Source organism: Musca vetustissima, unplaced genomic scaffold, assembly GCF_032173495.1.
Source record: "Musca vetustissima isolate MV318-11 ecotype Yass unplaced genomic scaffold, APGP_CSIRO_Mvet_v1 utg2661, whole genome shotgun sequence".
Taxonomy (NCBI): domain Eukaryota; kingdom Metazoa; phylum Arthropoda; class Insecta; order Diptera; family Muscidae; genus Musca; species Musca vetustissima.
Window position 1 is genome coordinate 345,054 of NW_026882008.1, and position 21,643 is coordinate 366,696.

General features: G+C 30.0%; 3 protein-coding genes across 3 annotated transcripts in view; 1 reads left to right on the top strand and 2 right to left on the bottom strand.

Moving 5' to 3' along the window:
* LOC133328130 (AP-1 complex subunit beta-1-like) overlaps positions 1 to 21,643 on the bottom strand; it is a 363,610-nt gene that overhangs the window by 340,572 nt on the left and 1,395 nt on the right. The window lies entirely within an intron of this gene.
* LOC133328125 (putative gustatory receptor 98b) lies at positions 1,491 to 6,438 on the bottom strand. The gene is made up of 4 exons (XM_061536681.1): positions 5,787 to 6,438; positions 3,490 to 3,566; positions 3,246 to 3,404; positions 1,491 to 1,610 (listed from the first exon to the last, which is right to left on the bottom strand). Exons 1-4 carry the CDS (start codon positions 6,436 to 6,438, stop codon positions 1,491 to 1,493), a joined length of 1,008 nt encoding a protein of 335 aa, XP_061392665.1.
* Positions 12,386 to 14,881, top strand: LOC133328126 (putative gustatory receptor 98c). Its single transcript, XM_061536682.1, has 3 exons — positions 12,386 to 12,764; positions 12,829 to 12,905; positions 14,762 to 14,881. The coding sequence occupies exons 1-3, from the start codon at positions 12,386 to 12,388 to the stop codon at positions 14,879 to 14,881; spliced, it is 576 nt and encodes a 191-aa protein (XP_061392666.1).

Consider the following 21,643-nt stretch of genomic DNA (forward strand, 5'->3'; position numbering starts at 1 on the left):
ATTTGCTTGTTTTGTTTTTTTTTGCATTTGACAACTATTGAATATTAAAAATAGCATTTTAAAACATTTACAAATTTTGTTTAATAGTGTGAGGCCATGATGCAATAATAAGGTGATGTATCAAAACAAAAACATTTTTTTTTTGTCTCGATTATCTGTCAATTTTTTCCTTATAATATTTCAAAAAGTTGGCAGCATTGCACATCGAATTCAAGTAAAATTTACCACTTTGACAGTTAATCAAGACATCAGCTGCTCTAAATGGACTACCTATTCATTGTGCCATGTGTGAGGCCTATTAATAAGGTCATCCAGGCCGACCAACTGGACATCAGCTGTTTCTCAAGTTTGCTGTAAAAATCGATTATTGCGAATTGATTTCCATTATGAAAACGTAAACAGAGACCAAATTTTCGACCTTAAACTTGAGAAAAAGAACACCTGACTTTCGCTAACTGAGTGACCTTATTAATAGATCTTTATCCAAAAATAGACTAATTAAATTAATAATTCCATTAAAATTTAATTCCCCATTAAATTTCTCCCCGTTAACTGTGCTAATTCTTATATTTAACACAATTTTTTCAGTTTCATTTTTTATTTTCTTACCCCACATAAAATGAAAAAAAAAAAACATCCCAAAGGTTTGTGGTTGTAGATAATCTTTAACACCCACATAAAACTTTCTAAACTTTTTTATAATTTTTCAATTAAAAAAAATAAGAACAGATACTAAAACGCCTTTAGGACATAGAATGAACCCAAGCTGTGGTTACTTAACCACCGCCACAATTGCCAAAAAAAATAGCACAGACTAAAGTTACAAGGAAAAAAAGTAAGTCCTTTTTTTGTTGCAAGGCAGTTAACTTGTCGTTGCTGCTGATAGTTAAAAACACAAGAAAGATTTTTTTTCTATTATTCTGTAGATAGATAGATAATATAAGAAAGTAGTAGAAAAGGATTGAGTTTTTTTTTTTTTTTTTGTAGTAGTAGTTCACAATGACAATGAGTGTTAAAGTTTTGTGGAGATTATTATTTGTTATAATTTATTTAAATTATATCTTAGTTACAACAACTTGGTAGGTCATAATTTGTAGATTTAAAACTTTAATGTGGTGAAAATTTGGGATTAGTTATTAAAATAAAATATAAAAAATTAATTCAAATGGGGCAACATTTTTTAAATAAAAACGACCGGTTTTAAATTGCAGGTTAAATCATGAAACCAATGAGAGTGTATGGAAACAAATATCAGCTGATCAATCGGCTGGTCAGCTGATATCATATTAATACTAGTCTTAACAGTTAGGTTTTAGTCCCTCAATTTGTTTTAACTTTTCCACATCGTAGTTGAATTATAAAACATATGTTATTCTTCTTTTGTTGTGGTATTTTCTAATTTATATATGTCAAATAAATCATACCAATAAAAATACCTCCGATGTAAATATAACAGTATAAATAGCTTAATATAATTCACTGCGAACGGTTTACAATTTCAATTTGCCAAAGCCAAATATTCTCTGTGTGGCAACTATGGCACCTGTTGTGCCATTTGTCATTTTAAATTGTATTAATATGATCATAAAGGATGTAACAGCCAGGATAATCTGAAAAAAGAAACCAAAAATTATTTGACATTATTGGTTTTTAATAAAAATTGTTATTTGTTTGATGCAAAATAAAAACAAAAACTTTTGTTTTTGTCTCGACCATCTGTCAAATGTTTCCTCATAATATTTCATATGGTTGGCAATATCGCCCATCGAATTCAAGTTAAAATTACGAAGTTTGAAAGTTAATAGAGTCATCAGCTGTTCTACATGGACTACCTATTTATTGTGTCATGCAATAACCATATAAATTACGTTTGATTTAAGGGACCCCCCCCCCCCCCTATTCTCGGGGTCAAAAATTTTTTTGATTTAATTCGAATCTGCACTAATTAAAAAATGTCCCCACAAAATTTCAAGTGAAAATCTCAAGAACTCTTGAAGATATAGCCGATTTATTGTGCCAGCATCAAGTGACGGCTAAAGGGCTTCTCAAACTTTAAACGCGTTTTTCTCTTTTGTGAATGGCGGGCACGATAACTCAAAAACTAATACCCCAATCGATTCTAAATTTTTACACGTTTCTCTGTGCGTGTATAGCTATCGTATAAACTAGGATAAAGCCAATCGGTGAAGATCTTCCTTATTTTTTAACTTGGTTTTTGGTAAAAAATCAGGGATTTTCCAAAAATATTTTTTCAAAGGTCCGCTATTTTGTTAATTTTAGAGCGAAGTCAATAATCCTAGTTCATAATTTTTCCTCTCTTTTAAATCTTCAGATATATATGTGCAAATTAAAATCGAGAATGGGCGAGGTTCCCTTAAATATAGCATAATATTCCAAAGGCAAAGGTACGAGAGGCTAAACTGGGTTTACATTAATTAAAGCCACTCGATATCTAATGTCAATTCCATATTTTTACCATGATGCAAAAATAAGGTGATCTAACAAAACAAAAACATTTGTTTTTTTTTTTTTTACCCGACCATCTGTCAAATTTTATCTAGTAATATTTCACATGGTTGGCAACATTGAACATCGAATTCAAGTAGAAATTACGCACTTTGACAATTAATCGAGTCATCAGCTACTACTCGAGTCATCAGCTACTACCTACTTATTGTGCCATGGCAATTTTTTTTTTTTTTTTTTTTTGAATTTTAAGGTATGCTGGAAAAGTGATTTTAGGAAAAGTGATTATTTTTTACACTTAACTCTAGTCTTAAGGTAGAATTAGTTATGAGATACCACACCATCAAACAAGCAAAATTTGGGCAAAGTGCCATTCAAAAGTGCTAGCGTGTACACCGCTTAAGTTTGCTGTCGAATCACATTATTGTGAATTGACTTCCATTATGAAAACGTAAACACAAGCCATATTTTTGACATTAGACTTGAGAAGAAACAGCTGACTTTCGATTTATAATGGCATAGCAAACGAATACATTGTTTTCCATACGTTTGGTTCGATCAGCTGATTGATATGGCTTTATGGTGATGTCATAATTATATTGACCTTAATATACACTGGATTTATTTAAATATGATTTATTTCATTTATACTCTATGGAACTGACATATGAAATCAAGTGGATTTCGTGCTCCACATTTTCCCTTAAACTTAAAAAAACTTTAACTAACTAAAAATCCCTCTAAAGAAAGAAAAACTTTAGGTAAAAATTTGTAATTACCTTTCCCAGTGTCTTGTAGTCAATATCCAAAAAATAATTACAAGTAAACTTCAACTTCTGATGCATCAATTGTAAAGAATATTCACGCAAGTGCATTCTAACCTCAATATCTTGCGGATGTAATTTGAAATTGTTTAATACAGTTGACAAAGAATGATACTGAAATCAAAAGACATTTTTAATTATTTTTAAAATTTAATTGTAAATTTAAAACCTAATTGTAAAAAAAAAAATTGCTACCTACCTTTTTCATACATTTTTCCGTATAATTACAAATGTAAACTATGTTTAACAGCAACAAAATAATGTAAACAAAACGAACTGTAATAAAAGGAAGAAATATAATTAATGGGATTTAATTATTAGATAGATATTTTTTTAATATTTTTTATATTCAAAATGGTCTACACTCTGACACCTACGGGATGTATAAAGATATGTCATTTATTTGACGTTTTGAGAAGCGTTTAGTATTAAAATTACATAAAGTTGACAGTCAGCTGTTATTTGTTTACGTATATATATACATTTCACTGGCTGATTGACATTTATATTCTTCAAAGGTAAGAGTAAATGAGAAGGATTTCTTTTTAGATTTAATAAATTAAATAAATTCAGTTTTTCGAAAAATTCCCTTCACTGGGGATGTATTTACATTAAACTTGTTTTAACAAAACGCTTACCAAAATGAATTTTTAGTAAATTCGCAATTTATGGAACTTAAACGGCATATACATTAGAACTTTTTACCGGGTTAACCTACTCTATGAGGATTAATTTGACATATATGCAAAGGAATTGACAATTGAAACCCACTGGGTTAACGAAATTCAGTTAAATGTAAACGTACTATTAAATGTTTAGAGCAAAACAAAAACATATGCTTTTTTTGACCACCTGTCAAATTTTATCTAGTAATATTTTTCATGGTTGGCAACATTGCACAACGACTTCAATGAGAAACTTTGACAGTTAATCGAATCGTCAGCTGTGATAAATGGGCTGCCCATTTATTATGCAATGGAGAATGGTAGGTACTCCATTTTATTGTGCCATGGTAGAAAACAAGGCACAATAAATAAGTAGTCCATCTAGCGCAGGTGATGCCTCGATTACTTGTCATAGTGCGTAATTTCTACTTAAATTCGATTTGCAACGTTGCCAACCATGTAAAATATTATAAGGAAAAATTTGACAGATGATCGAGACAAAAACAAAGGTTGTTGTTATGATACATCACCTTATTATTACATCATGATAGAAACCATGGCACAATGAATAGGTAGTCCATTTAGAGCAGCTGATGTCTTGATTAACTGTCAAAGTGGGTAATTTCTACTTGAATTCGATGTGAAGTGTTGCCAACCATTTGAAATATTATATGGAAAAATTTGACAGATGATCGAGGCAAAAACATAGATTTTTGTTTTGATACATCACTTTATTATTGAATCATGGTAGAAATAAAGGCCTATTAATAAAGGTACGTTTAGATTTACGAAATCCACTCGATCTCAAATGTCAATTCCATTCCTTATATGTGAAATATAATCCACTAGATTTGTGAACAGGATTAACGTGACGTATACGCAATGGAATTGACATTTGAGATCGAGTGGATTTAATAGTCTAAACCATGGCACAATGAATAGGTAGTCCATTTAGAGCAGCTGATGTCTTGATTAACTGTCAAAGTGGTCAATTGTACTTGAATTCGATGTGCAATGCTGCCAAATTTTTGAAATATTATAAGGAAAAATTTGACAGATAATCGAGGCAAAAAAAATTTTTTTGTTTTGATACATCACCTTATTATTGCATCATGGTCTAAACGTACCCTAAGATCGTCCAGCTGTATATCAGCTGACTCTCAAGTTTATTGTCAATATATTTTATTGTGAATTGATTTTCATTATAAAGACAATGTCCACTTAGAGTTGAGAATCAACAGCTGACTTTCCCCAGCTAGGTGACCTTATTAATAGATCATAGTAGAAGCCATGGCACAATGAATAGGTAGTCCATTTAGCGCAACTGATGTCTTGATTAACTGTCAAATTGGGTAATTTCTACTTGAGTTCGATGTGCAGTGTTCCCAACCATATAAAAATATTATATGGAAAAATTTGACAGATGATCGAGACAAAAAAACAACGGTTTTTGTTTTGATACATCACCTTATTATTGCATCATCGTAGAAGCTATGCACTTTGACAGTTAGAGGGATAGTCAGCTGCACTAAATAGGTAGGTACTTTATTGCGCCATGGTAGAAACCAAGGCCTATAAATATGGTTGTCCAGGGATGCCAGCTGCCTCTCAAAATTGCTGTCAAAATCTATTATTGTGAATTGTCTTCCATTATGAAAACGTCCACATTTTTGACATTAGACTTGAAAATAACAGCTGAATGCAATTTCGCTAACTGGGTGACCTTATTAATAGATCTTGGTAGAACCGATGTACTTTGACAGTTAATCGAATAGTCAGCTGGGCTAAATGGAGTACCTATTCATTATGACATGTTTTTTATTCAACTTACATATTTGATTAGTCTCGCCATGTTCAAACAAACTACGAACATATGCCCAATTCACCGTAAACAATATGGCAATGCCATTTTGACAGCATACCAATGCAAGTGGCAAAGCAAAATACACATTCACTTTATACACCATAAGCCATAATCTATTCAACAGCTGTTGATTTCGTAACAATTGTTGGATCATAAAATATGGCAAACGTTCATGTTCTGGTCTTCGAAATTGTTCCATCTGAGATTTTATCCTTTCCAATGCAATGCATATGCCCTCCATTAAATGGCATATAATTTGTACATACAAACGATATTCCAAAAATTTCATTTCAATGGCAACCACATATAGAGATATAATACATTTATAGCATATGGGCATAACTTCGGCACCGGTTAAGAAATAGGTTAGGTAAGAGAAATTTACCGATGAAAATATTAACCAAATACCAGTTATGTAAAATAATTGGAATTTTTTGGATCCATTTTGTTGGTTAATTTCATTAAATAGTTCATTTTCCATTTCATCGATTTCTCTTAAAATTTCCTTTAGATTATTGCGTTGCCAAAACATTGCAACTTCCATAATTCCATATGCCAAAATTAAACCAATATTATGACCATAGCTCAGCAGTTCAGTAATACAATCCAATCGATGCATTTGGGTAAATTGATGGGCCAATGTATTATGTATGCAATTTGAAATGGTGGCAACACTAAATAGTATGAAAGCATATACGCTGTAAATTGTCATAATAAATTTTCGCCGAAATCCATGAAAATTATCACAATAAAATATTGGTGGTAGATTTATACCGAATATACAAAATATCCATTGATAGAATTTTAATATTTTCAAATATTCTCGAGTTTTGAAATTATGCATCTTTTTCGGTCGTTGTAAATTGTTGTTGTTGTTTCTGCTAGTTTCAAATAATGACTGACAACTCGTGTGACCAATATTTAGCACTGAAAAAGATCTAAACGTAGATAAAAATTTTATAAGAAATGAGTTGTATACATTAATAATGAGGTCAATTGGATTTACACTGGACAAAAAATGGAACAAATATTTTTTAAAATATATTTTTTATAAAATAAATAATTTAATGAATGGTTTAATAGGAATTTTATATTATTACTATTTTATAACATTTTTTTATATTATGTCGTCAGATTTAATAAATTCGGAAAGAAATCTTGATAATTACTTACATTGCATCGAATCAGCTGATGTTTGTTTACGTAAATATTCACACATATTTATACTGGGGAATATTTTCAACCTTGTCAGCTTTAATCAATATGGGATTACACTTTTATAATGTACAAACATTCCACTGAATCAGCTGATTATATGGCTTACCTGCATTCCATTGAATCAGCTGATTGTACTTGAAAAAAAAAATATTTTAAATATAATAGATCATTTACTGAATTAGTTAATAGGATTTTTTTATTATTCAATATTAACCATGTGAGATTTAAACAATACGGGAATACATTTTTATAATGTACCTACCATGGCACAATGAATAGGTAGTCCATTTAGCACAGTTGATGTCTCGATTAGCTGTCAAAGTGGGTAATTTCTGCTTGAATTCGATGTGCAGTGTTGCCAACCATTTGAAATATTATAAGGAAAATTTTGACAGATAATCGAGACAAAAACAAATGTTTTTTGTTTTGATACATCACTTTATTATTGCATCATGGTACCTACATTCGACTGAATCAGCTGATTACATTGGTCAATAAAACAAATATTTTAAAATATATTTTTAATACAATAGATCATTTATTGAATATAATTTGTATATTATTCAAAATTAACTTTGTCAGTTTTACTAATTTCGGGTATAAATCTTATTAATTTATCAACATTTCATTGAATCAGCTGATGTTTGTACGTATTTACTTCTATTTATACTGCACAATATTAGTTAGATATTTTACTGAAGGGTTTAATATTTCTTTTTTTTATATTATTCAAGATTATCTTTGTCAGATTTAATAAATACGTGAATCAGCTGATTACACTGGACAAAAAAACTAAACATTTTAAAACCTAATTTTAATAAAATATCTATGTAATTTATTGAAGGTTTTAATATAATTTTTATATTATTCAAGATTAACCTTGATAGATTTAATCAATACGAAATACATTTCATCGAATCAGCTGATGTTTGTTTGGGTACGTATTTACATCTATTTATACTGGGCAATGTTAATTAGATAACTTACTGAATATTTATATTATCTGAGATGAACCTTATCAGATTTAATCAATATAAAACGGCATGTACATATTAGAAATGTTTACCGGGTTAACCTACTTTATGAGGATTTATTTGACATATATACAATGGAATAGACACTTTAAACCCACTGGGTTAATGAAATCCGGTTTAATGTAAACGTACTATAAGAATACATTTTTATAATTTACGTATCAACTAATTACACTGAAAAAAATATTTTTAATGTATATTTTAATAAAATAGATAATTTACTAAAGGGTTTAATAGAATTTTTATATTATTCAAGATCAACTTTCCGGAATACATCATACATCGTCGAATCAGCTGATGTTTGTTTACATTCCTATTTTGATCCATTTATACTTATTTATATCTATTTATACTGGTTTAATATAATATTTAGACTAGGTTTAGACTACTAAATCCACTCGATCTCAAATGTCAATTCCATTGCGTATACGTCACGTTAATTCTGTTAACAAATCCAATTGATTATATTTGACCTAAAAGCAATGGAATTGACATTTGAAATCAAGTGGATTTCGTAAATCTAAACGTACCTTTATATTATTTAAGATGAACCTTGTCAGATTTAATAAGTACGGGAATATATTTTTATAATTTACCGACATTCCATTGAATCAGCTGATTACAGAAAACAAAAAAACAAATCTATTTTTAATACAATTTATAGTTTTCTAAAGGGTTTTAATACATTTTTTTATACAAGGTGAACCTTGTCAGATTTAATCAATACGGGAATACATTTTAATAAAGAACTCCATTCCATGATGCAATAATAAGGTGATGTATCAAATACAAAAACCATCGTTTTTTATCCCGACCATCTGTCAAATTTTATCTATTAATATTTCACATGGTTGGCAACATTGTATGTCGTATTCAAATAGAAACCAAAATCAAGAAGTCAGCTGTTTTTTTTCTCAAGTCTAATGTCGAAAAATGTGTATTTCGTTTACGTTTTCATAATGGAAGTAAATTAACAATAATGGATTTTGACAGCAGACACGAGAAGCAGCTGATATGTAGCTGGTTTCCCTGGATGATCTTTTTTATATGCCTTGGTAGAAACGTTGCACTTTGACAGTTAATCGGATAGTCAGCTGCGCTGAATGGAGTACCAATTTATTGTGCCATGCTTAGGCTGCAGATTTGGATTTACTAAATCTGATCGAATCGTGAGTGTAAATGTACTTAAAACTTAGGGCTGTTAGAAAAAATTAAATATTTAATTTTTTAAGTGAAACTTCTAATATGTTTACAAAATGTAGAGATGAAAACTGGCCTTGATTTTTTTTTTAATTTATTGAGAACAAAAATTGATTAATGTATTTTTCTGATGAGGATTTTGTGTAACACAATGCTTTCTTTATATATTTTTGTGCGACAATAGGCGATACGTTCTGAAAAATATTCTTACAAAATTGATTTCCCAGTGTAAATTCTAATACTTTAAAAAAATAATGGGGCCAAAAGCATAGAGATTTTAAAAATATTTTTAGAATGTTCTTTTTAAGTTTTAAAAATGTTTGTATAAGGGCCATAAGCGCAAATCTTTTATGACAAATTTCTGCAGAGTTCTATGCAACAATAAGCCTAAAGTTAATGTCAATAAATTTTTTCCTATTCTACTTTCCTCTTTAAATCCAATATAATTTTTACACCAATCAACTTTTGTTCTTAATAAATGCCCTAATCTTGTCCAGAAGATATTCTAGACTTTTCTATAGACAAACTGGAGGGGGCCTTATACACTATCTGAAATTCTTAGCGACGCTTTATAGATGAATAGATAACTTCTGGGAGTTATTATGGACTATTTGACACTAGAGAAGCCTGGTTGAGCAGGTACAATCTGGCTATAAGTTTTTAAAAGTGTCTTTATAAGGTTGTTTGTTGAGGTTTAAATATATTTTTACAAGATCCCTTGTTACTACAAAGGTCAAAACTTTTAACACAATTTTTTGAAAAGTTCTGTGTTTTAAAAAATATTTTTATAAAACTTACCTGGACAATAATTTAAATCAATTCATTTTCTTAATCTATTTCCCTCTTCAAACCCAATGTAATTTTCAAGCCAATCAACTTTTGTTCTCAATAAGTTTTTCAATGGAGTTTTTGTCCATCGCAAGTGCAGAAAATTTGGGTTTATACCCTATCTGAAATGCTTAGCGACTCTTTATAGAAGAACATATAACTTCTGGGAGTTTTTATAGACCATTTGAAACTAGGAAAGTCTATAGGGAAGATAAAGCAGGGACAAAACTGGCTATAAGTTTTTAAAAAAAATCTTTTATAACGTCCTTTAAAGAATAATTTTTACAAGCGCAAAACATTTAAGAGAACTCTTCGCAAGGTTCTCTGTGACAATTAACGTGCGGTTAAAAAATGAATTTCGCAAAATCTGTCTGGACAATAATTTTATTTCAATTCATTTTCTTAATCTATTTCGCTCTTCAAACCCAATATAATTTTTAAGCCAATCAACTTTTGTTTTCAATAATTTTTTCAATGGCATTATTGTCCGTACGAATGTACAGAAGATATTCCAGAATTTTTATAGACAAACTGAAGGAGATGGGCTTTTTATCGGACTGATGACTTCTGGGAGTTTTAATAGACTATTTGACAGTAGGGAAGAATTAATGGACGGATTAAAAAGGGACAAACTGGCTATAAGTTTTTAAACATATTTTTAGAAGTACATTTAATAGACATTTAAAAATATTTCTACAAGGACTATAAGCGTAAAACATTTAGTGAGGTTTTTTGCAAGGAGTGTTATTTATTTTTTTTACGAAATCTACCTGTACAAGATTTTTATTTATTTAAGTACTAGTTTTTTTTATAAAATATTTTGTGGCTACAAGATTTTGAAATTTTTTTAGAAGTCTTTTTTTGTGATTTTCAAATATTTTTACAGAGTCCTTTTTGACAATAAACACAAAATATTTTCTTTTTAAATTTATTGAGAACAAGAATTGATTTTGTATTGCACACGGTTTTCTTTATATAGATAATAATTTTATTGCAATTCATTTTTTATTCTACTTTCTTCTTCACCATTTTAATAGTAATTATTATAATTAAGAAAAAAAAAAACTTTGACGAATATGTTTGCATGGTTCGGTGCAACCAAGATGCAATAATAAGGTGATGTATCAAAACAAAAACCTCTGTTTCTGTCTCAATTATCTGTCAATTTTTTCCTTATAATATTTCACATGGTTGGCAACACTGAACATGGAATTCAAGTAGAAATTACGCACTTTGACAGCTAATCGAGACATCAGCTACTCTAAATGAACTACCTATTTATTGTGCCATGGGTGCGACCATAGACGAAATAAGAGCAAAACATTTAAGACAAGTCTTTGCAAGATTCAGTGCGACAATAATATTTTCTATTTTAAATTTATTGAGAACAAAAATTGATTAGTGTAAAAACGAGAATACAAAAAATAATTTATATAAATTGTAATTTATTTTAATTCATTTCTTTTCTACTTTCTTCACAATTTGAAACGCTATTTAAATGGTGACATTAAATGATATTACTTCCACCAGAACTATAAATGTTAACTTTTTTCAATATATATAAGAGACACAACAAATTTGATTTGGAGAAAAACTCAGATCGGTGGATTTTTTCCATTGTTGCGTGTAAGTGTTGTCACCATGTATACGCCATTTGGGCTAATGTTTTTTTGTAGCACCCTGTATTCATTAATCACAAGCAATTAGTCATGTCTAAGCTATATATCTCCTCGTAAAATATCTTAACCAGGTTACAACAAATAATAAAACACATTTCATTAGAACCTTTCAACAATGTTGGCGATTACAAATAGAAAACGGAACTTTGCAACAAATTATTTAAATTTATTAAAATTCTATCAATGGATATTTACAATATTTGGTATCAATCTGCCGCCATGTTTATATTACGGAACCCAGAGATCATTTAAAAGAAAATTACTTTATATAATTTACATCAAATATTGTGTGCTGCTCTTCTCTTTGGCCATTTTCACCACTCACATACATAAACGAATTGTTAATGGAGCTGTGTATCGTTATAAATTGGATAGTATTACGCGAATTATTAGCTATCTACATCATGGAGGTATTACCCTGTTAATGGCCTGCATTGAAATGAAAACTTTATTTGAAAAGCGACAACTTAAGGACATTTTGAAATTATTCAAAGAATTGGAGCAAGAGTTAAATTCTAAGGATTTCGAGTGGAAGCAAACATTACCTCTTAAATGGAAACTTTTACGCAACTCTGGAATTTGGATAATTGTCCTCATTATCTCTATTATGTATACAAGTTATGTCATCATAGCCAGTGATATGCCAACATTGGGTAAACTTTGCAATTCATTTTTCCTAGCCGCTTTGCAAATGAAATGTGTAGAATATATGATTTATCTACAGATTATTTATGATATTATTCATCGGATTCATTTAAATTTAGAGAATATTCCTAAAGACACGATAGGTTGCTGGTCAATAGTTCAACGTTTGATAAAATGCCAACAACAATTGAATAAAACCTGGTTTTTGGTTGAAAGGCTTGATCGCTATTTTGCTGCTCCGATTTTTCTGCTATTCCTACACAATGGTCTATGTATTGTCTATACGGTCAACTGGGCTTATTTGCGTATAATTTATGAGCCGAAGTATACAACTCAAACACGTAAGTAGATCATCAAATAGTTTATTAATTTATTTTTAAAGTGTATTCTTCTTTTCCTTTGCAGTTCGATATTCATATATATTTATATTATTTTTAAATATTTTCCTGGTATGCTATTTCGCGGAAAAATGTGTGGATAAGGTAAGCTGTCATATGTTTTTCAATTTTCTTGTCCTGATCGTATAAGTAACGACACAAATCATACGCCCCAGTATGCAAGGAAATCGTATTGTGGAAAATACTTACAGGAGAACAATAAATGAGGCAGCAAATTTGATTTAGAGAAAATCTCAGATCGGTTGATTTTTCTAAATACTTTTACTATCATCCGGGACAAAAAGCGTGTTTTTTTAATATTTTTACAAATTTCTATAACTATTGTTTTCAAGTCCCTTTTTTGGCAATAGTTTATTGAGAACAAAAATTGATTAAAGTATTTTCCCATCGAGTATTTTGCATTACACACAGTAATCTTTACATTTTTCCTGATAATGTTACTGTCACTCGGTACCAAAATCGTGGATTTTGTTTAAATATTTTTAAAAAATTCACCCAGGTGTATAATTATTGTTTTCTAGTCCCTTTTTGGCAGTAATTTATTGAGAACAAAAATTGATTAACGTAATTTTCTAACGAGGATTTTGCATTACACGTCGCTTTCTTTACCTTTTAACCGGCCCACAATTCAAAAATATTTCAGTTTTTAAAATGAAATAGAATATTTTTTAAAAGTTCTGTGCGTCTATAAGCGTTTAGTTTTTAAACGCATTGTTACCAATTTCTGATCAACAATAAGCCTGAAATTTTAAAAATATTTTTAGAAGATACTGCAAGAAAGTAAGAAATTGTACACATGTTCGTCCATAATTTATTGAGCACAAAAAGTGAGTATTTTTTTCTAGAAAGAGGAATTAATTTTTAATGCATTTTTTGCATTTGAATTTTTATAATATGTATATATAATTTTTATAATATATATATAATATATAAAAATGTTGTCTCAAGTTCCTGTGTGGAAATAATAGTGCATTTTTTAAGAATTCAAATATTTTTTTTTTTCAAAGTTATGTGGAGCTAATACGGGATGTTTAAAAAAAATGTTTTACCAATTTCCGAGCAAAAAAAAATGAGCCTGAAATTTAAAAAATATTTTTAAGACCCTGTGTGGAAATGAGGAATTGAACACAGGATCATTTAAAATTTATTGAGAACAAAAATCGATTAATGTATTCTTCCCAAGAGAATTTTATGTTCAAAACAGTTTTCTTTACATTTTAACTGGCCCTTATATAGTTTCCATAAAATTCCTTCATTAGACAATGTTTCAGCTTTTAAAAATCTTGTGCCAAGGTCCAGCGAGGCAGTGACTTTGATGTTTTTAAAAGTACTATTATTTTTTAAAAAGTTCTGCGCGGGTAAAGCTGTGTAAAGTTTTTAAAATTTCGTTTCGCAAGGTCAGCTACCAATTTCTTAAGCCTAAAAATTGTATTTTTTTACAAAAACCTTATGAAACATCATTCATACTTTGAGGCAAAAATCGTGGAATTGAAAATAGACAAATATTTTTTGGCTAAAAATTATTTGGGGGTTTTAAAAATATTTTCTAACAATTACTAGGCTACAATAAACCTGACATTTTTAAAACTATTTTTACAAATATCAGTGTGACAATAAAAAATTTGAACATTTATTTTGAAAATTTATTGAGAACAAAAACTGATTAATGTATTCTATAATAACTATAAAATTTTTTTTTCCATTTTATTTCATTTCAGTATCAATCCATCCAATCCATACTGCACAACATTAAATTTCAAACTCAAAACTCGGTACTAAACTACCGCCTAAGAGAATTTTCCCTGCAATTATTGCATCAAAAATTAAAAATTTCCTGCAATAATTTTTTGGATATTAATTTTTCTAATTTTGGAAAGGTAACTTCAATACAGAAATAATTTCTTCTAAAAAATATTTAACAATTTTCTCTCTTTCTGCAGATGGTTCTAATGGTATTTGCTTTTATTGTCATTTTAATACAATTCAAAATGGAAGATGTCAGTTTGGGTGCACTCTGTGCTACACAAAAGCTATTTGGCTTAGGCTATGGCAAACATTGAAATTCATTTATCGGAAGTCTCTAAAAAATGTTATATTTTAGAAAATATAAAATTAAAAAAATAGCACGGAATCTAAATTGTGAATCAATTTTTGTTCTCAATAAATGTTAAAAGGCCAGTAGGCATTTTTAAAACGGAATTAAGATCTAAAAGCCAACAAATTTCTGTGTAAATCATCAATATTTGTTCTCAATAAATTTATCATTATAAATATTGTCCGTACTCATGTCCAGAATATATTGTAGACTCTTTATAGACAAACTGAAGGAAGCGTACTTATGGAATAGCTCAAAAGTCAAGCGACTTTTTATAGGAGAGTTGAAAACTTCAAGAAGTATTTATAAGATGATCTGAAGACTAGGGAATGGTTATGTAGAGCTAAAGCAGATTCATCTTAAAAACTTTTAATGCGTGCCTAAATGCCAAGATATATTTTATATCCTAAGGCACTATTTATCTACATTGTGAAATCTTTAGAGTGTCCATCCATAGATGAGGAGAAATGCTCAGAGTACCTAAGGTAAAATTCTTATGAGTTTTTATACACTAAAATTGTATTTAAAGATGAACTAAAGCTGGTAGTTCTAGTTCTGCAATTATAAAAAATTATAATAATTACCTGAAAATTGAGAGTAAGCTGTTCTGTTCGTTTCTCAATTACCTTAGGCTTCAAGGTTTACTGGCACACGAGAATTTTTGAATAACTATTTATTGATTTCCTGACCCGACGTATTGTGGAAAGCTGAATATCTGATGAAATTTAACAGAAAAAGCTTCGGGATATTAATTGCCTAGTCCACAGTTGTAATATTAGGAAACCTGAAAAAAATCTTACAAATTATTTTACGCGTGTTTACAAAATTTATTGAGAACAAAAATTGATTAGTTTAATAGTTACAAATAATATTTCAGTTATAAAAATTTTGTACCAAAATTTTTATTTTGCGGCTCTAAATAAACCCCTTGCTTGATTTGTGTTTTTTTTTTGCTTTATGGATATTATCCAAAAATATTATAAATTTTAATAGATCTGAAGGATAACGTTAAGCTTTGATGGATTAGGAATCATACATATGTGAAGCAAGACAACTCAAAAAATTCTGATCTGATTTTGTACAAAATAAAAAGAATATATTTTCAGCTAACATTTTTAAAGTCATTAAATATTTGTTGAGGACAAAAACTGATTGCTTAAATTAACATTATAGTGGGTTTTTCCCGCCAAATATTTCCTTTGCAGTCCTCTCCAGTTGTAAATTTTGTTATTTTACACGTCTTTACAAATTTATTGAGAACAAAAATTGATTAGTTTAAAAGTTACTAATAATGCTTCAGGCCTTGATTTTTTTAACCAAAATTTCTACTTTGTGGTTCTAAATAAAAACTTTGCTTTTGGCTTCCTTCCATTCTCTGGGAATTGGATAACAAGAGGATAAAGTGAAACTTTGATGGTCGAGAGAAGAGGTCCCAGAAAAATAATTTAATTTTGAATAATTACATTAAACACGGAAAACATTGGACTGAGTAGAGTCGTAGATGATAAAGTCCCGGAAAAATAATTAAGAATAGTTCAAGAATTATTAAAAGAAATTGCGGGTTTTTTTCAATAAAAGATAATATTTGCATTCTAATATGTTCTACGTTTGATTCGAACAAAATGTAAATTGGGCACAAATCAGGGCTGCCATATTTGCCGATTTATCGGCATTTTGACGATTTTTCACTCTAAAAATGGAAAATGCCGATTTTCCGATTTTTGCCTCAGAATTGCCGATATTTCAACAATCGACACAAATTGCCTAACTTTTTAATTTAATACGGCGTTACCATACAAACATATAAAATTGGCAGCTTTAAATCATTATAACTACCGGCGACTCGCCGCAGCCGTTTTCAATGGCTTAGATATCTGCATTTTTTATCAGCATTGTACTCTGTCTAGTTTACATTTTACATCGAATAAGGAAAATCTTTTGACTCCGAGTTTACAGAGTTAAACTTTCTGAATTTTGAAGAAATTTTTGAAAATGCAGAATATAGGTAATTTAAAAAGTTTTTGGAAAAATTTTTCAGAAATAAACGTGGGGACTCCAATTTAGCTTTTCCAGTTTTGTCTAAACTTGTACAAAGAATTATGGTTCTTCCACACTCCACAGCAAATGTGGAACGAATTTTTAGTCAGGTAAACCTTAACAAAACTAAAATAGCTCATAATTCAAATTGTTTTAATATCAAAATTGGTAATGAATTACTAAAAATGTGTAATAAAAATATGTACTAGTTTGTAAGTTATTTTTATGACCTTAATACCTGTGTTATACGTAAATCTGAAAGATCTCACTTAATTTCTATATTTTAGAAAAATCTACATTTTTTATATAAAAATTAACCTTTTATGTTATTTTTTTATACAGAATTGAGTTTGTTATCTTTTTTTAATGTAATAAACAACATTGATTTGTTATAAACCAAAAAAATATGAATTTATTTATAAATTATATGCTGCCGATTTTTAAAAATACAAATGCCGATTATGCCGATTTTTTTCTGAAAAATTGACGATTTTTCATGAAATTTATCTGGCAGCACTGGCACAAATCCAAAAAAAAATACATATGTTCTCAATAAATATTTATAGAAATTGACATTTACCGGCGAGCTGAAGCAATTTATTGTTAGCTACTAATTGACAGTCGGTTTTTTGGGTTTGCCCAATAAAATCACACGGCATGGTTTAATCCATAGAATCTCTTCCAGGACTAGTGGAAGGGAATATTCTATGATCGGCTAAAAGAAAAGTCCTCATGAAGAACCGCAAGAAAACAACTTTAGCTGGGAATTTGTATTCCAGCAATGTTTATTTTTATTAAGTATGAAACAAATCAATTTTTATTCTCAATAAATATTAAGAAAAACATTCTAAAAAATATATTATAATAAAAGAATTGGCTAGAATTTAAGCTTCCTATTTAAATAAATTTCTTTTATTTATCTAATTTTTTTCACGCGCCTTAAATTTTAATTTTATGGGTTTCCAAAATAAATTCCCAAGGAAATTTTCAGATATCAACTAAAAAAAACCGTAAGAAAACTTTATCTGGGAAATTGTATTTTTATTAAATATTGAAATAATCAATTTTTGTTCTCAATAAATATAAAAAAATTTCAAAAATATTTCAATAAATTTCTCGACCTGGATTCATATTAATTAATAATTTCATTGAATCTCTTGCGGGTGTAGTGGAAGGGAATTTTCCAAGATCTACTAAAAGCTGTATTGATGAAAAAGCGTAAATAAGATAACTGGGAAATCATAGTCCAACAGTGTATTTTTTCGTAAATATTAAGCTAATCCATTTTTGTTCTCAATAAATATATAAAAAATGTTCGAAACATACATATTATAAGAATATTATTGCCTAGATTATAGCAAACATAGCTTCCTATTTAAATAAATTTCTCTCACACCCAAGCAAAGTTTTTTCCACACGCTTTAAAATTCCAGATGTAAACCAAACAAGTTATTTCACTTTCCATCTCACGATTAAAAAAAAAAGCAAAATCAAATAAATCCCCATTCATCTGCTTGTTGTGAAAAATTAGCCTATTTCTTCTTTTTTTTCCTTCCTTCACTCCGATGACTTTTTAAACTTTCACGCTTAACTCCAAACTGAAAGAAAAAAACGAAATTTCTATATATTTCTCTCTCTATTCTCAAGCACTTGTCATTAAGTGGCAAGCATCAAATGTAGGTGGTACAGAGCAAGTTTCAGGCATGCATTTGCATTGATGGTGTGCAGCGAAGCGTGTACAAAATTTTGCATATGTTCAGCTGGGCTGGCATTGGCACACTCACTTTCAGACGTTACCCAGTGTGAGAACGATATATAGAGATAAGCAGGGAGCAATAGGCTTGTAGACAGCTATTACTTACTTCGTTGCCAGTGGCAAGATATGTTATGGAAACACACACAAACAGCGGGAAAAAATTCCATGCGAATGCATGCATATCCTGTTTCCTTGTATATCCTTGTGTAATAAAATGAAGAGACACACACACAATGCCAATGTAAAGTTTATATGCCAGAGCTATAACCGAACATTGTATACCAACACATTGTCATTTATGCTACTGTGAGTTTGTTTGTGACATAAACACAAATACATATGCACACCCTTGCATACTTATTGCCATAGCGAAATATACTTTCGAAAACTTCCAACAATGTTAACGTTTTCAGTTAAAGTTAAGGATGTGCCGGCATACGCTCTCGCTTATTCACTTCCATGTTCCGACAGACATACAGTCATTCATTCATTCGTTCATTGTGATCTGAACATTTGTCTCTGGTACTTAAATATTAACACAAATGTAAATGTTTGCTGTTGTTTATTTCCGTGGGACATAATAGGCCACGTTTGCCAAACATCGCCTCGCGCGCGCTCTCACGCACACATCAAGATTAACAACCTGGTTGCCTGGAAAACCATCAGAAAACGGGAGGAGAGAAAGGCTGCAACTATTACGAATATTTGTTTGCGGCTTAAATTGCAAGTGAAAATATGCAAATTTGTTGAAAATAAGAATATTATTCAGGCATTTAATGTGAGAATGATATGGTTGGCGTATACGTGTGGATGATACGCAAGTTAAGAAAATATATTGAGAAGTAGAAAAGGATCCTTTATACACCTTCGATTCACCTTATTTATTAAGTATAATGCATTTTTCTATTAATGGAAATATTTATTGAGAACAAAAGTTGATTAGTTTAATATAAAACATGGATAATTTGGTCGTGGTTCAACCCGTTTTTCAGATGTGATAAGGAAACACTTATTTGTTGGCATATTAAGCTGAGCTAACACAAAGTTTAGAGTCAGAGCAGCTCTGGGTGCTTTCATTCGGTTCATCCGTCTTCCACAATCTTATGTTACAAGCTTCGATCACTCCATCATAAGGGAACCCCCTCTATTATTTTTTTACAAAGGAATCTGTAAAATTTTCTTTATTTGAAGATGTGGTCGTGATTCAATCCGTTTTTAAAATATGATAAGGAAACAATAATTTGTTGGTTATTATGTGAGCTAACAAAAAGTTTAGAGATTAATTTTTCGTCTCAGTTACCCGGCCGAAGTCCTTAAGACACAATTATTTAATAATTTAGTTTGTCCTGTATTATAGTAAGCCTGTATATTATGCGGCCGCTTCTATTATTATTTTTACAATCGAATCTCTTCAATTGTCATTATTTTTAGCTTCGCGGGGTCTACCTCTGTTGTGCTTCTTCTTTACGAAAGGCACCTTAATCATAGTCCAACAATTTTATATTTAGTAAATATCTACGGGCCTATCTGCGGCAACGGTGAATATCGGCGTCGAATGAACCACATGCTTTACAATCTATACGCGAACATCGACATAGTCAGTCATATCGAACTGCAGCGACTACGATGGCTAGGCCATGTTGTGCGAATGAATGAGAATGCCCCATCTCAAAAGGCATATAAAAGCGAGCCTATTGACGGTTCCCGTAGAAGGTGAAGGCCACGAATTAGATGGAAAGATCAAGTAGAAGACATCTCGGAACATGGTCTTTCAAAATTGAGAATATGCGCGCAAGAACGATGCGCTTGGAAATCTTTTTTAAGCTCGGAAATATTAAGCTAATCAATTTTTGTGCTCAATAAATATATAAAAATAAGTTGCTGGATTATATCAAACACTGAAATATTGAAATAAATTTCTCTTATTTTTTAAAATAAAAATTCACACGTCTTAAATTAATATTTTTCTATACTCTTATTATACGGTATTTACATTACAACTTTTTACCGGGTTAACCTACTTTATGAGGATTTATTTGGCATATATTCAAAGGTATTGACAGTATAAACCCACTGGGTTAACCAAATCCGGCACCATGTAAACGTACTTTTATAATTGCTACGATAGAACCTGTTACACTGTTTCACTTCTGCTGTGCTTCTTGTTTACGAATGAGCACCTTAATTGCCTACCATTGAGAGGAGAATTTTTATGTAAAGTACACTTTTATTTAAAAAATTGTTATGCAGCTTAATTAATTCCCCTAAAAAGCTAAATAAATTCCTATATTCCGTTTTGCTTAGTCCTCAACTAAATCCTAATAATTTAATCGCTTGTCAGTTAAAATTATAAAGCTAGCAATAAAAAACAGTACCAGAAAAAATACGCGAATCCGGAGGCCAAATTACAGTCCATTTGGTAAAGAATTTTCGACCAAAAAATCCAAAATACTAAAAATGGGGCGAAGATATTTCAAAGCATGTATCTATTTCGAAATTTTTCTCCAATAAGAGTCTCACCCCACAAGAAGACGGAACGACAAGTTACAGTGGGAAAAATTCAACAAAAACTTTCAATATGTCGAAAATGAAAGCAAAATTAATAATTTTCTACATCGATGTATGTCAGCCTCCAAAAACTGGTAATGCCGAATTACACACACATTTGTGGGAGTATGCTAAAAAACCTTCAAAATACAGAAAAAATATATACCCAGACATGGACCAATAAAACCCATTTGCATTATCACACATGGTAGGAGTAGTAGCAATGTGTGAGCAAAATGTAAAACTCTACCCAAATAATATCTCTATTTAGATAATGATCTAATTGTGAGATGTTGCGTTGAAAAAAATTAATCCATTTTTGTTCTCAATAAATATTTGAAAATAACATTTCCTGCTGATAAAATATGTAGTATGTCATTCCAACAT